The sequence below is a fragment of the Heterodontus francisci genome, chromosome 16 (genome assembly GCF_036365525.1).
Source record: "Heterodontus francisci isolate sHetFra1 chromosome 16, sHetFra1.hap1, whole genome shotgun sequence".
Classification (NCBI taxonomy): Eukaryota; Metazoa; Chordata; class Chondrichthyes; order Heterodontiformes; family Heterodontidae; genus Heterodontus; species Heterodontus francisci.
Genome location: NC_090386.1, coordinates 88,978,795 through 88,992,943, shown reverse-complemented (window position 1 = coordinate 88,992,943; position 14,149 = coordinate 88,978,795). Strand labels below are relative to the sequence as shown.

At 44.4% G+C, this 14,149-nt stretch overlaps 1 protein-coding gene across 3 annotated transcripts in view; it reads left to right on the top strand.

The window, feature by feature from the left end:
* gss (glutathione synthetase) overlaps nt 1–14,149 on the top strand; it is a 71,582-nt gene that overhangs the window by 37,989 nt on the left and 19,444 nt on the right. For all 3 annotated transcript variants that reach the window (XM_068048611.1, XM_068048610.1, XM_068048609.1), the window contains exons 6-9: nt 86–202; nt 3,435–3,515; nt 12,441–12,518; nt 13,150–13,219. In XM_068048611.1, the coding sequence (XP_067904712.1) occupies nt 86–202; nt 3,435–3,515; nt 12,441–12,518; nt 13,150–13,219 (346 nt within the window). The remainder of the gene's footprint in view (nt 1–85; nt 203–3,434; nt 3,516–12,440; nt 12,519–13,149; nt 13,220–14,149) is intronic.

The window sequence follows — 14,149 nt, the reverse complement described above, 5'->3', positions numbered from 1 at the left end:
AAATTATACTATTTAAGTGTTACCTAGTTTTTGAATAACGAAGCAGTGGACATTTATGTTGCTTTTTCTCTTGCGTCTCATGCAGGTATGTACTGAACTTCTGGGGAAAACCTGATGAAGCAGCTAAGATCCTAAATAACAATGCAGCAAAAGGCATTGTGGAAGGAATTGCAAAAGCCTGGCATATGTATGGGTCATCAGAGTAAGTTGCATTCAAATTTGAGGCCAGGCTGGTATTGTGGGATGGGTGGAGGACCGAGAATGTCAAGTCTAGAAGCAGTAAATTTGTGTTGGGTACCTGTGTTTTTCAAATATACATTGGTTCTAATTTTCTCCTCAAAGCTTTGCCTCTTGCTTGAGTGTGGTTCCATGAGTATTGCTGGCCTTTGGTGCCTTGCCCAGTAGCCATTCCTTGTGTCAACCTAGGCATTGTATCGTGAGACCATTCAGTCATGGGAGCTGTTACAGTCAAGCCAGATTTTAGGATGAGAGCAGAGATGCCAGGCGTGGCTCAGTGAGTAGCACGTTCACGTCTGAGTCAACAGGTCATGGGTTCAAGTCCCACTACAGTGACTTGAGCATTTGGCTGATGCTGCAATGCAGTACTGAGGGAGTGCTGCACTGTCTGAGGTACCATCTTTCAGATGAGTTGCTCACCAGAGACCCTGTATGCCCTCTCGGGTAGACAAGATCCCATGGCAATATTTCGAAGAAGAGCAAGGAAGTCCAGGCCAATAATTATCCCTCAACTAATATTACTAAAACAGATGATCGGGCTATTATCATATTGCTTTTGTGGGAGCTTGCTTTGTACAAATTGGCTGCCATCTTCTACGTTACAATAGGGGCTTGGCGTCAGACTTTTTGTTCATGCTTGTAAAGCGTCTAGGAACATTTTGTTCTGTTAAAGGCGCTATGTAAGTGCAAGTAGTGACTACACTTCAGAAGGTGTTCATCGGATGTGAAGTGCTTTGGGATGTCCTGATGTCATGAAAGGTGATCTATAAATGCAAGCCTTTATTTTGTTTTACGTGTCCAACAATATCACTAGTTTGTAATCAGGAGTGGGAACCCTAGCTGAATTTCTTTTTTTTCCCCCTTTCTGTATGAGAGGCTGAGATCACATTTTAGTTCCCTAAACTCCACTCTGGCTGAGATCAGCAAACTTGCCACGAATCGAACCTGGGGCTTGCTGGTTGCAGAACTCCGTTTCATGCTCGCTGCAAACTCAGCAATTGAGAGAGCAAAAGTGTTGAAAGTATTTAAGGTTTATTTTGGCATTTTATCCATTTGTCCAATTTCAACAGGACAGGAAACAACAGTTGACCCCACAAACTGTTAATCTTGAATAGTTAAGACATGCGCGATGCCAACATCATCACCCTCTATAAAAACAAAGGTGACCGCGGTGACTGCAACAACTACCGTGGAATCTCCCTGCTCAGCATAGTGGGGAAAGTCTTTGCTCGAGTCGCTCTGAACAGGCTCCAGAAGCTGGCCGAGCGCGTCTACCCTGAGGCACAGTGTGGCTTTCGTGCAGAGAGATCGACTATTGACATGCTGTTCTCCCTTCGTCAGATACAGGAGAAATGCCGTGAACAACAGATGCCCCTCTACATTGCTTTCATTGATCTCACCAAAGCCTTTGACCTCGTCAGCAGACGTGGTCTCTTCAGACTACTAGAAAAGATCGGATGTCCACCAAAGCTACTAAGTATCATCACCTCATTCCATGACAATATGAAAGGCACAATTCAACATGGTGGCTCCTCATCAGAGCCCTTTCCTATCCTGAGTGGTGTGAAACAGGGCTGTGTTCTCGCACCCACACTATTTGGGATTTTCTTCTCCCTGCTGCTTTCACATGCGTTCAAATCCTCTGAAGAAGGAATTTTCCTCCACACAAGATCAGGGGGCAGGTTGTTCAACCTTGCCCGTCTAAGAGCGAAGTCCAAAGTACGGAAAGTCCTCATCAGAGAACTCCTCTTTGCTGACGATGCTGCTTTAACATCTCACACTGAAGAATGCCTGCAGAGTCTCATCGACAGGTTTGCGTCTGCCTGCAATGAATTTGGCCTAACCATCAGCCTCAAGAAAACGAACATCATGGGGCAGGATGTCAGAAATGCTCCATCCATCAATATTGGCGACCACGCTCTGGAAGTGGTTCAAGAGTTCACCTACCTAGGCTCAACTATCACCAGTAACCTGTCTCTAGATGCAGAAATCAACAAGCGCATGGGTAAGGCTTCCACTGCTATGTTCAGACTGGCCAAGAGAGTGTGGGAAAATGGCGCACTGACACGGAACACAAAAGTCCGAGTGTATCAGGCCTGTGTCCTCAGTACCTTGCTCTATGGCAGCGAGGCCTGGACAACGTATGCCAGCCAAGAGCGACGTCTCAATTCATTCCATCTTCGCTGCCTTCGGAGAATACTTGGCATCAGGTGGCAGGACTATATCTCCAACACAGAAGTCCTTGAAGCGGCCAACATCCCCAGCTTATACACACTACTGAGTCAGCGGCGCTTGAGATGGCTTGGCCATGTGAGCCGCATGGAAGATGGCAGGATCCCCAAAGACACATTGTACAGCGAGCTCGCCACTGGTATCAGACCCACCGGCCGTCCATGTCTCCGTTATAAAGACGTCTGCAAACGCGACATGAAATCGTGTGACATTGATCACAAGTCGTGGGAGTCAGTTGCCAGCATTCGCCAGAGCTGGCGGGCAGCCATAAAGACAGGGCTAAATTGTGGCGAGTCGAAGAGACTTAGTAGTTGGCAGGAAAAAAGACAGAGGCGCAAGGGGAGAGCCAACTGTGCAACAGCCCCAACAAACAAATTTCTCTGCAGCACCTGTGGAAGAGCCTGTCACTCCAGAATTGGCCTTTATAGCCACTCCAGGTGCTGCTTCACAAATCACTGACCACCTCCAGGCGCGTATCCATTGTCTCTCGAGATAAGGAGGCCCAAAAGAAAGAAAACCTTTTCCCTTCAGTTTTAATTATTTTTGGGAGTGGATGGTATATTTACTGAATTGCAGCAAGATGGATGGAATGTTAAACCCCACAAGGTGGTTTAAATCAAGTAGAACAAAAATGTCATTTCCGTAATCCAGTGGTACTTAGTTACAGCTGCTTTGTATATTCTAGGTACAGTCCGGTTTTTTTTTTGCATTTTATGCAAAAAAAAAAATGAATCATGCAAAACAATTCCCAAAGCATGAGCAAAAGTCCGGGCAGCCCATGTAATAACAACTGAATTTGGTCACCATAAGCCAGGGACCTAGTCGGCATATTTGGTTTAGTTTCTTTAGACCATCGTTTCAGACTAAAGACATTCTGTTCATCAAAAAATTTTTAAGTGAATTGATTGTTACACATTGTGCGATGCTAACTTATGCTGTACCTTTCTGTGTTTATTTTTATCTAGGGCAGTGGTTCTCTTTCTTGTTGAAAAAGTTTCAAGGAATATCTTTGACCAACGCTGCTTGGAAATGGAGCTGTGGAATAAGTATGTGTCAACTGGCGTAGCTTAGCAAGGCTTTTGTTCAGTTTAATTGAATATCTGACCACATTTGCAATGCAATAGCTGTGGGAACTTCATAGGGGCAGATTTACTACAGTCACTGTAAATTCAGTGACTTCAGAAGCAGAGCAGGAACCTTTCCTTTATTCACTGTTTCCAGTGAGCTCTCAAACTATTTAAAATGCTTTTTTGATTTCTCTAGAAATACTGATCAGGAGAAATGTAGTGAAATCTTGCCACCCCTGGTCACCAGAGCAGTCTGCTGACAAGTCAAAGGATTATGTGTGCCACTAAATCATTGTCAGTAGAGAATTGAAAAGCAGGGAAGTTATCCTAAACCTGTATCTAACCTTGGTTAGACCACATTTAGTACTGTGTCCAGTTCTGGTGGCCATATTGTAAAAAGGATATAGAGACACAGGAAAGGGTGCAGAGAAGATTTACAAGTATAATACTAGAAATATGTGAGTATACATATCAGAAAAGGATTGACAGGCTGGGTCTCTTTTTTTTTCTATTGATGAAAGAAGGCTGAGAGATGACCTAATAGAGGTCTTTAAAATTTTGAAAGGTTTTGATAGAGTGAATACATAGAGAATGTTCCTTTTTGTGGGGAAGAGCATAACTAGAAGCCATCGATATGAGATAGTCGCCAAGAAATCCAATAGGGAATTCAGAAGAAACTTCTTTACTCAAAGAGTGATGAGAACTCACTGCCACAGGGAGTTGTTGAGGTGAATAGTATGGATGCATTTAAGGGGAAGCTAGACAAGCATATGAGGAAGATGGGAATAGAGGGATACCATGATGGATTTAGATGTAGAAAGATGGGAGGAGGCTCAAGTGGAGCATTAATGCCAGCATGGACTGGTTGGGTTCAGGTGACCTGTTGCTGTGACGTATGTCCTGTGTAATGAATTTTTAGTTTCTCTTGCTAAGCATTATTGGCAGCTTCTGAGATTGGCAGAACAACAGAGTGGGGTTTAAATTCTAAGATTTTCTTTGGCAATAATAAAAATTCACTTTTATTTTACAAAAAAGGGGATTACAGTCTAGTATTATTGTCTCCTTATCACAAGTAGTTTGTGAAAGAAAATGGGTTTTCATTTTAAATCCCTGACTCTCCTGGTTATGTCTTGGGAATTTGCCAAGAGCCTGGTCAAAACCTAGACTGTCTGGTTCAAATGGATGGGGTGGCAGGGCTGCTGTCATAGTTATATGGATTAATACCCTTCCCCGTCTCTCACTCATCTCCTTAATTCTGGTTGGCTTAGCTGGTGACACTGACCTCCAGTCCGGGGTTTAAGTCCCACTCCAGACTAGAGCAGCATGATCTAGCTAAGAACCTCAGCATAGTATTGAGGGAGTACTGCAGTGTTGGAGCTGCCATCTTTTAGATGAAGCATTGTCACTGGGTTAAAATCCTGGAGCTCCTTATCTGACAGTGCTGCTGGGGTATCTTCACAACATGGACCAGCAGTGGTTCAAGAAGAGTGCTCACCACCACCACCTTCTCGAGGATAACTAGGGATGGGCAGTAAAAGCTGACTTTGCCATTGACACTCATATATCCCAAGAATTAACACAAAAAACAAAAAATCTGCCTGTTTCAGTGGCCACAAGGTGGCATTGTTTTAAGAGTAGCAGGTAGTTCTGCCACTTATCTGGCCTCCATTCCACCCTTATCAGAACCAGAGAAACAAAGATGAACTGTCATTTGCTGTTTCTGGGACTTTGTGTGTAATTGATTGCCATGTTGGTCTACACCTCAACAGTGACTACACTGCAAAGCAAATCAGTTGGTTGTGGAACACTTTGAGACAAGAGGACATGATGAGACACTATGGCCCTGATTTTGAGGTCAGCAGCACTCATCTCAATCTGTCCACAAAGATTTAGCAATCTCTGTGTCATGGATTTCTCATTTCCTGACAGTCTAAAGCTAGTGCCAAGTCGAGGGGATCTCCTGGCAGCAATAATGTCAGCAAGCAGGGTGAGCAGCCAATCATATTAGAGTATTCTCACAGACATAAGAATAGAAGAAATAGGAGCTGGAGTCGTCCATTTGGCTCTTCAAGCCTGTTGGTGTCATTCAGTAAGATGGTGGCTGATTGCCTACCTCAACTCCATCTTCTGCACTATCCCAGTATCCTTTAATTCCCTTAGCACCCAAAAATCTATCGACCTCTGTCTTGAATATACTCAACGTCTGAGCATGCACATTTCTCTGGAGTAGAGAATTCCAAAGATTCACAACCCTCTGAGTGAAGAAATTTCTCTTCATCTCAATCCTAAATGGCTGATCCCTTATTCTGAGACTGTGACCCATGCTCTAGATTTCCCAGCTAGGGGAAACATTTTCTCAGCATCTACCCTGTTGAGTCCCTTAAGAATTTTATATGTTTCAATTAGATTATCTCTCATTGTTTCAAACACCAAGGAATATAGGCCTAGTGTACTCAATCTCTCCTCCTAGGGCAATCCCCTCATCTCAGTCTAGTGAACTATTGTTGCACACGCTCTGGGGCTAGTGTGTCCTTCCTTGGGTAAGGAGACCAAAACTGCATGCAGGTGTAACCTTACCAAGACCCTGTATAATTGTGGTAAGTCGTCTTTATTCTTATACTCCAATCCCTTTGTAACAAAAGCTGACATGCTATTTGCCTTCCTAATTGCTTGCTGTACCTGCAGGCTAACTGAGAGTCATGTACAAGACACCCAAGTCTCTTTCAATGCAAACATTTCCCAGTCCCTCATCATTCAAAAAAGTTTTTTTTTAATTCAAAAAATTATCCAAAGTGGATAACTTCACAATTCACAACATTGTATTCCATCTATCATGTTCCTGATCACTTGCGGGAGTGGTAGCATGGTGGTAATTTTAATGGACTAGTAATCAGAAGGCTTGGACTCGTGCTCCAAACACAAGTTCAAATCCCACCATGGCAGCAATTAATTAATTTTAAAAATTCTGGAGTAAAAAGCTAGTCTCAGTAATGCCGACCTTGAAACTACAGTTTTGTCGTAAAAACCCCTGGTTTACTAAAGTCCTTCAGTGGAGAAAATCTGCTCTTGCCCAGTCTGGCCTACACGTTATTCCAGACCCTCAGCAATGGTGGTTGACTCTTAACTGCCACTCAACTCTATCGATCTGCTACAGAAAAGTCAAAACTGGACGGACCATCCGGCATCGACCTAGGCACCAGAAACGAAAAAGGCACACCCTGCCCTTCAAAGTCCTCCTCACTGACATCTGGGGACTTGTGCCAAAACTGGGAGAGCTTGTCCCACAGACTAATTAAACAGTAGCCTGACATCATCATACTCACCGAGTCATACTTTACAGCCTATGCCCCAGACTCCTTCATTACCATTCCTGGGTATATCCTGTTTCACCAGCAGGACAGACCCACCAGAGGTGGTGGCACAGTGGTATATACTTGAGAGAGAGTAGCCCTGGGAGTGCTCAATACTGACTCTGGACCTCATGAAGTCTCAAGGCATCAGGTCAAACATGGGCAAAGAAATTTCCTGCTGATTGCCACCTACTGCTCTCCCTCAGCTGATGAATCAGTTCTCCTCCATGTTGGTCACCACTTGGAGGAAGCACTGAATGTAGCAAAGACACAGAATGTACTCTGGGTGGGGGTTCTTGAATGTCCATCACCAAGAGAGGCACAGTAGCACCAACAGTGACCAAGCCGGCTGAGTCCTGAAGGAGCTATCTGCCAGACTGGGCCTGCGGCAGGTGGTGAGAGAACCAAAGAGGGAAAAAAACTAATTGACCTGATTCTCACCAATCTACCTGTCACTGATGCATCTGTCACTGATGACTGTATTAGTAGGAGTGACCACCATACAGTCCTTGTGGAGACAAAGTCCCATTTTCACAGTGAGGACACCCTCGATCGTGTTGTTTGGCACTTCTTTTGGGCCTCCTTATCTCGAGAGACAATGGATACGCGCCTGGAGGTGGTCAGTGGTTTGTGAAGCAGCGCCTGGAGTGGCTATAAAGGCCAATTCTGGAGTGACAGGCTCTTCCACAGGTGCTGCAGAGAAATTTGTTTGTTGGGGCTGTTGCACAGTTGGCTCTCCCCTTGCGCCTCTGTCTTTTTTCCTGCCAACTACTAAGTCTCTTCGACTCGCCACAATTTAGCCCTGTCTTTATGGCTGCCCGCCAGCTCTGGCGAATGCTGGCAACTGACTCCCACGACTTGTGATCAATGTCACACGATTTCATGTCGCGTTTGCAGACGTCTTTATAACGGAGACATGGACGGCCGGTGGGTCTGATACCAGTGGCGAGCTCGCTGTACAATGTGTCTTTGGGGATCCTGCCATCTTCCATGCGGCTCACATGGCCAAGCCATCTCAAGCGCCGCTGACTCAGTAGTGTGTATAAGCTGGGGATGTTGGCCGCTTCAAGGACTTCTGTGTTGGAGATATAGTCCTGCCACCTGATGCCAAGTATTCTCCGAAGGCAGCGAAGATGGAATGAATTGAGACGTCGCTCTTGGCTGGCATACGTTGTCCAGGCCTCGCTGCCGTAGAGCAAGGTACTGAGGACACAGGCCTGATACACTCGGACTTTTGTGTTCCGTGTCAGTGCGCCATTTTCCCACACTCTCTTGGCCAGTCTGAACATAGCAGTGGAAGCCTTACCCATGCGCTTGTTGATTTCTGCATCTAGAGACAGGTTACTGGTGATAGTTGAGCCTAGGTAGGTGAACTCTTGAACCACTTCCAGAGCGTGGTCGCCAATATTGATGGATGGAGCATTTCTGACATCCTGCCCCATGATGTTCGTTTTCTTGAGGCTGATGGTTAGGCCAAATTCATTGCAGGCAGACGCAAACCTGTCGATGAGACTCTGCAGGCATTCTTCAGTGTGAGATGTTAAAGCAGCATCGTCAGCAAAGAGGAGTTCTCTGATGAGGACTTTCCGTACTTTGGACTTCGCTCTTAGACGGGCAAGGTTGAACAACCTGCCCCCTGATCTTGTGTGGAGGAAAATTCCTTCTTCAGAGGATTTGAACGCATGTGAAAGCAGCAGGGAGAAGAAAATCCCAAAAAGTGTGGGTGCGAGAACACAGCCCTGTTTCACACCACTCAGGATAGGAAAGGGCTCTGATGAGGAGCCACCATGTTGAATTGTGCCTTTCATATTGTCATGGAATGAGGTGATGATACTTAGTAGCTTTGGTGGACATCCGATCTTTTCTAGTAGTCTGAAGAGACCACGTCTGCTGACGAGGTCAAAGGCTTTGGTGAGATCAATGAAAGCAATGTAGAGGGGCATCTGTTGTTCACGGCATTTCTCCTGTATCTGACGAAGGGAGAACAGCATGTCAATAGTCGGTCTCTCTGCACGAAAGCCACACCAGCTTTGTTTGGCACTACCAGCATGCTAAATGGGATAGATTCAGAACATATCTGGCAGCTCAAAACTGGGCATCCATGAGGAGTTATGGTTCAATGGCTTCAGCAAAATTGTATTCAACCACAGTCTGTAACGTCGTGGCCTGACATATCCCCCACTCTAACATTACCATCAATCCAGGGAACTAACCCTGGTTCAATGAGGAATGTAGGAAATCAGGGAAGTACAGGGGGAAAGAAGAGCCTTTATTTTTTTGAAAAAAGCGCAAGAAACACCAGCAGCAGAGCTGCAAAGTACGGTGGGAGAAGAGGAGACTTTTAAAAACAGTGCAGAACCAGCAGCAGTGGGAACGAGGGGCAGAACATATTGTGAGGTGACTTAACAGGACAAGGAATCGTGGTGAGCACACTGGTAAGCTTTTGAATTTTAATTTTATTTAAGTTAATCAACTTTAGTGTAAGACTAGATCAATTGATTAGCATACAACTAAGGACAATTTGATAACTTAAAATTAAATAGCAAGGTATAGTAACACTAAAGAGTTCTGTAAATTTAAAAGCTAAGGTTTTTAGATAAAGAGTTAAGTAAAATTATTAACCTCCAGAGTAAAAATAGTTAATTGGGGGAGGACCAGCTTCAATGGGGTGAGGATGGATCTATTCCAGGTCAGTTGGAATCAGATTGGCAAGCAAAACTATAATGAAACAATGGGCTGCCCTTAAAGAGGAGACAGTTCAGGTAGAGTCAAGGTGCATTCCCCCAAGGGGGAAAGGTCGGGCAAACAAATCCAGAGCTCCCTGGATGATGAAAGAGATCGAGTAAGATGAAGCTGAAAAAGGGTGCACATGACAGATGTCAGGTGGATAATACAATTGAGAACCAGGCTGCATATAGAATGTTCAGCAGGGTAGTGAAAAAACAAATAAAAGCAAAGAGAGAGTATGAGAAGAGACTGGCAGCTAACATAAAGTTTTCTGTAGGTATATAAATAGTAAAAGGGTGGTAAATGGAGAATGGGGTCGATTACGGACCTAAAAGGGGAGGCGGGGGCATGGCTGAGATACTGAGTGAATACTTTACATCTGTCTTTACCAAGGAAGAAGATGCTGCCAAGACGTGGTGAAAGAGGAGGTAGTTGAGACACTGGATGAGCTAAAAATTATTAAGGAGGAAGTATTGGATAGGATGGCTGTACCTAGAGTTGAGTAAGGGTGTAAATAGCAGAGGCACTGGCCGTAACCTTCCAATCCTCCTCAAATACAGGGGTAGTGCCAGAGGACTGGAGAATTGCAAATGTTAAACCCTTGTTCAAAAAAGGGTGCAAGGATAAGCCCAGCAACTACAGGCCAGTCAGTTTAACCTCGGTGGTAGGAAAGCTTTTAGAATGGCGGCGCAGTGGTTAGCAGCGCAGCCTGACAGCTCCAGCGACCTGGGTTCAGTTCTGGGTACTGCCTGTGCGGAGTTTGCGAGTTCTCCCTGTGAACGTGTGGGTATCTGCCGGGTGCTCCGGTTTCCTCCCACAGCCAAAGACTTGCAGGTTGATAGGTAAATTGGCCATTGTAAATTTCCCCCTAGTGTAGGTAGGTGGTAGGAGAATGGTGGGGATGTGGTAGGGAATATGGGATTAATGTAGGATTAGTATAAATGGGTGATTGGTCGGCACAGACTCGGTGGGCCGAAGGGCCTGTTTCAGTGCTGTATCTCTAAATAAATATAATAATTTGGGGCAAAATTAACTCACTTGGACAAGTGTGGATTCATAAAGGAAAGCCAGCATGGATTTGTTAAGGACAAAATATGTTTAACTGACTTGCTGGAGTTTTTTGATGAGGTAGCAGAGGGCTGATGCGGGTAATGCTGTTGATGTGGTGTACATGGTTTCCCAAAGGCATTTGATACAGTGCCACATAACCGCTTTGTCAGCATAGTTAGAGCCCATGGAATAAAAGGGAACAGTAGCAGCATTTATAAAAGATTGTCTGATTGACAGGAATCAGAGAGGAGTGTGAATGCATTTTTGGACAGGAGGAAGGTATACAGAGGGGTTTTCCCAGGGGTAAATACTCAGACCCCTGCTTTTCTTGATCTGTATTATTGATTTAGACTGGATTGTGCAGGGCACAATTTCAAAACTTGTAGATGACACAAAACTTGGAAGTATTGTGAACTTTGAGGAGGATTGTGATTGACTTCAAGAGGCTGGTGCAATGGGAGGACAAGTGACAGATGAAATTTAATGCACAGAAGTATGAAGTGATACATTTTGGTAGGAAGATGAGAATAGACAATATAAAATAAACATTAGAATTCTAAATTGGGTGCTGGAACAGGCAGCCTTGGGGATAATTGTGCAAAAAGGTGCTAGGGCAGGTTGAGAAACTGGTGCGTAAAGCATTTGACATGATGGGCTTTCTGGATTTCTGTGTTCTGTGCACGCACGAACTGTCCGTTTCAGTAATGACAGCTAATGCTGACAGTTTTGCTGTCGTTAACTTCCACAAAATCCAACCCATTAATAATGTAGGTTCAGTTTCTTTATGGGCATGTATAACATTGGCACCACTGTTAGAATCACCACTGCATTTAAAGGAAAGCCTGGAAGAAAGAAATCGAAGGGTATGTTGATGAGGTTAGGTGAAGTAGGGTGGGAGGAGGCTCATGTGGAGCATAAACACTGGCACAGACAAGCTGGGCAGAATGGCCTGTTTCTGTGCTGTACAATTCTATGTAATATAGTTTTGTCCTTTTTTTTAATAAATGGAGTAGGCATTCCTGTTATACTCTCCTGCCATTTCGTTCACTGGCATAATCAGCAGAAAATGCTTATGTGAATTTCTAATCACCTGTAGCATATCTTATCCACCAGAGAACATAGATTACTGATTGAGGGAAGCAGGACTGACCGTGTTTCTATTTATCTTGTTGGTGCAATAAGGACTGCAGGTTGGAGTGTTGACTTGTGCTGCCTTCGTCTGTTGAAGCCAGTGATAGCTATGTGTGCATCTGCTAATGTGGAAATTACCGATAATATCGGGCATGGCAGAGCCAGTTCCTGTAGTATTTATACAAAATAAAGAGACCAGTAGTTTGTTCTGAAGTTGAGTTGCTGAATGCTTTCCCAATTTCCACTTCAGGATTGTTTATAAACTGCCTTTTTAATCCTTTTCAGATTTTTGCATTCCAGGACCCTATGTTATTTTGTTAAACAAAAGATGTCAAGAGCCTGTGGCCCATTTTATACTGTGCATTGCACCCTTCCTAGCCATCAGCTGACAGTGCACTGAGACCTGAGGGCTCGGCACTAGCCCGTTCTGTACGCTAAGGAATGGCAGAGGGAGTGAGACAGAGAAACAAATGTGTGGAAAATAATGTGGGGAAAAGAAGAGAATGCAAAATTAGCCTTTTACAATATGATTCCTTTATCATTTCCATTGATATTTGGCGTTTTTAAAGTGTCTGTTTTTCTACCACTATTTCAGTTCTAAGACAGTTGACTAATTGTTTCATTCATTTTGCTTTATCTTATACAGAAATATTCGTGTAGTAAGGAGACAGATTCTGGAGATAAATGAGAGGGGGAATTTGGATGACCAAAAAAGACTTTTTATGTGAGTTTTTTTTTGACCTTTCCTCGCTGTGATGTAAATGATTTAGTCCAGTTGACTCAAATAAACTGTTTATTTTATTTAGAGATACAGCACTGAAATAGGCCCTTCGGCCCACCGAGTCTGTGCCGACCAACAACCACCCATTTATACTAACCCTACAGTAATCCCATATTCCCTACCACCTACCTACACTAGGGGCAATTTACTACAGCCAATTTACCTATCACCTGCAAGTCTTTGGCTGTGGGAGGAAACCGGAGCACCCGGTGAAAACCCACATGGTCACAGGGAGAACTTGCAGTACCCAGAATTGAACCCGGGTCCCTGGAGCTGTGAGGCTGCGGTGCTAACCACTGCGCCGCCCAGGTCTGAAAGGAATGCCTTAACAAAATAATTGACTTTACTTTTAATACCTATTTACGGTTGGATCTCTGTATGGAACATATACTCACTTTCAGCGTTTTAGTTTTCTCTCTGCATAAAACAATGGCCCCCTTCGTTGGATTTGGTTTGTCACAATTTACAGGACTGGATATGATTTCTAGAAGGTGCTAGTGTCTGACCCTGTGCTGACCTGAAAATTAAGGATTAAAGTAGCACTAATGACTGTCCATGCTGTGTTAATGTTTAGAGATGGATGTGAAATTGCAGTTGCTTACTTTCGCACCGGATACAGTCCAGAGGATTACCACCATGAAGAGGTTGGTGTCTAATTCCTTTTGTTTTCTTCCTTTTGCTCACCAGCGAGGTCAATAGTAACACCTTGGTTAAGGTCAACTAACTGTGCACAGACTGGAGTTCAAAGGTGGGACTTTCTTGGTTTATAAGGCACAGATAGTCACTGAATAAATACACTGAGCCAGTGGGGGGGGAGATGGGGGCTGCCTTTTTAGACTTTGGTCAAATGTCACATTCATTAGGGCGTGCTGGCGATTTTTGACACGAGTGCAAAAGTGACCATTTCGACAATGCTGTGGAGGCTTGGAAGCTCTTTTGATTGGGAAATGATATCTGAGAATAATAACTGCGCAGAAGGAGGCCATTTAACCCATCGTGCCTAAGCCGGCTCTTTGAAAGAGCTATCCAATTCATCCATTCCCCTGCACCTTCCCCATATCCCTGGTATTTGTTCCGTTCTCTTTTGAAAGTTACTACTGAATCTGCCTCCAGCCCCCTTTCAGGCAGTGCATTCCAGATCACAGCGGCTTGTTGAGTGTAAAACGTTTCTCATCTTGTTTCTCGTTCTTTTGCCAGTTAGGTTAAAATATGGAATATAATGGAGAGCCCCATGGCGAGATGGCAAAGCTATACAATAAAATAACTTCAAAAATTATCTTTGACTCCAGGAGATTTTGGCAGCCATGCTCCACTGATTTTCGTATTGTTTGTTAAAGCAGCGATGCACTTGTTTAAACTCCTGGGCTGAGGACATGTTGAATGAGGACTTGGACCTTGTCAGACAGGTCTTAACCATGGCTCAGTTGGTAGCACTCACTCGTCTGGGTCCGAAAACTCCGGGTTCAAGCTGCGATCTGGAGACTTCAGCATAAAATCTAGGCTGACGCTGACTGAGTGCTGCGCTATTGAAGGTGCCGTTCTTTGGATGAGGCCCCGTGCGTCCTCGGGGAAAC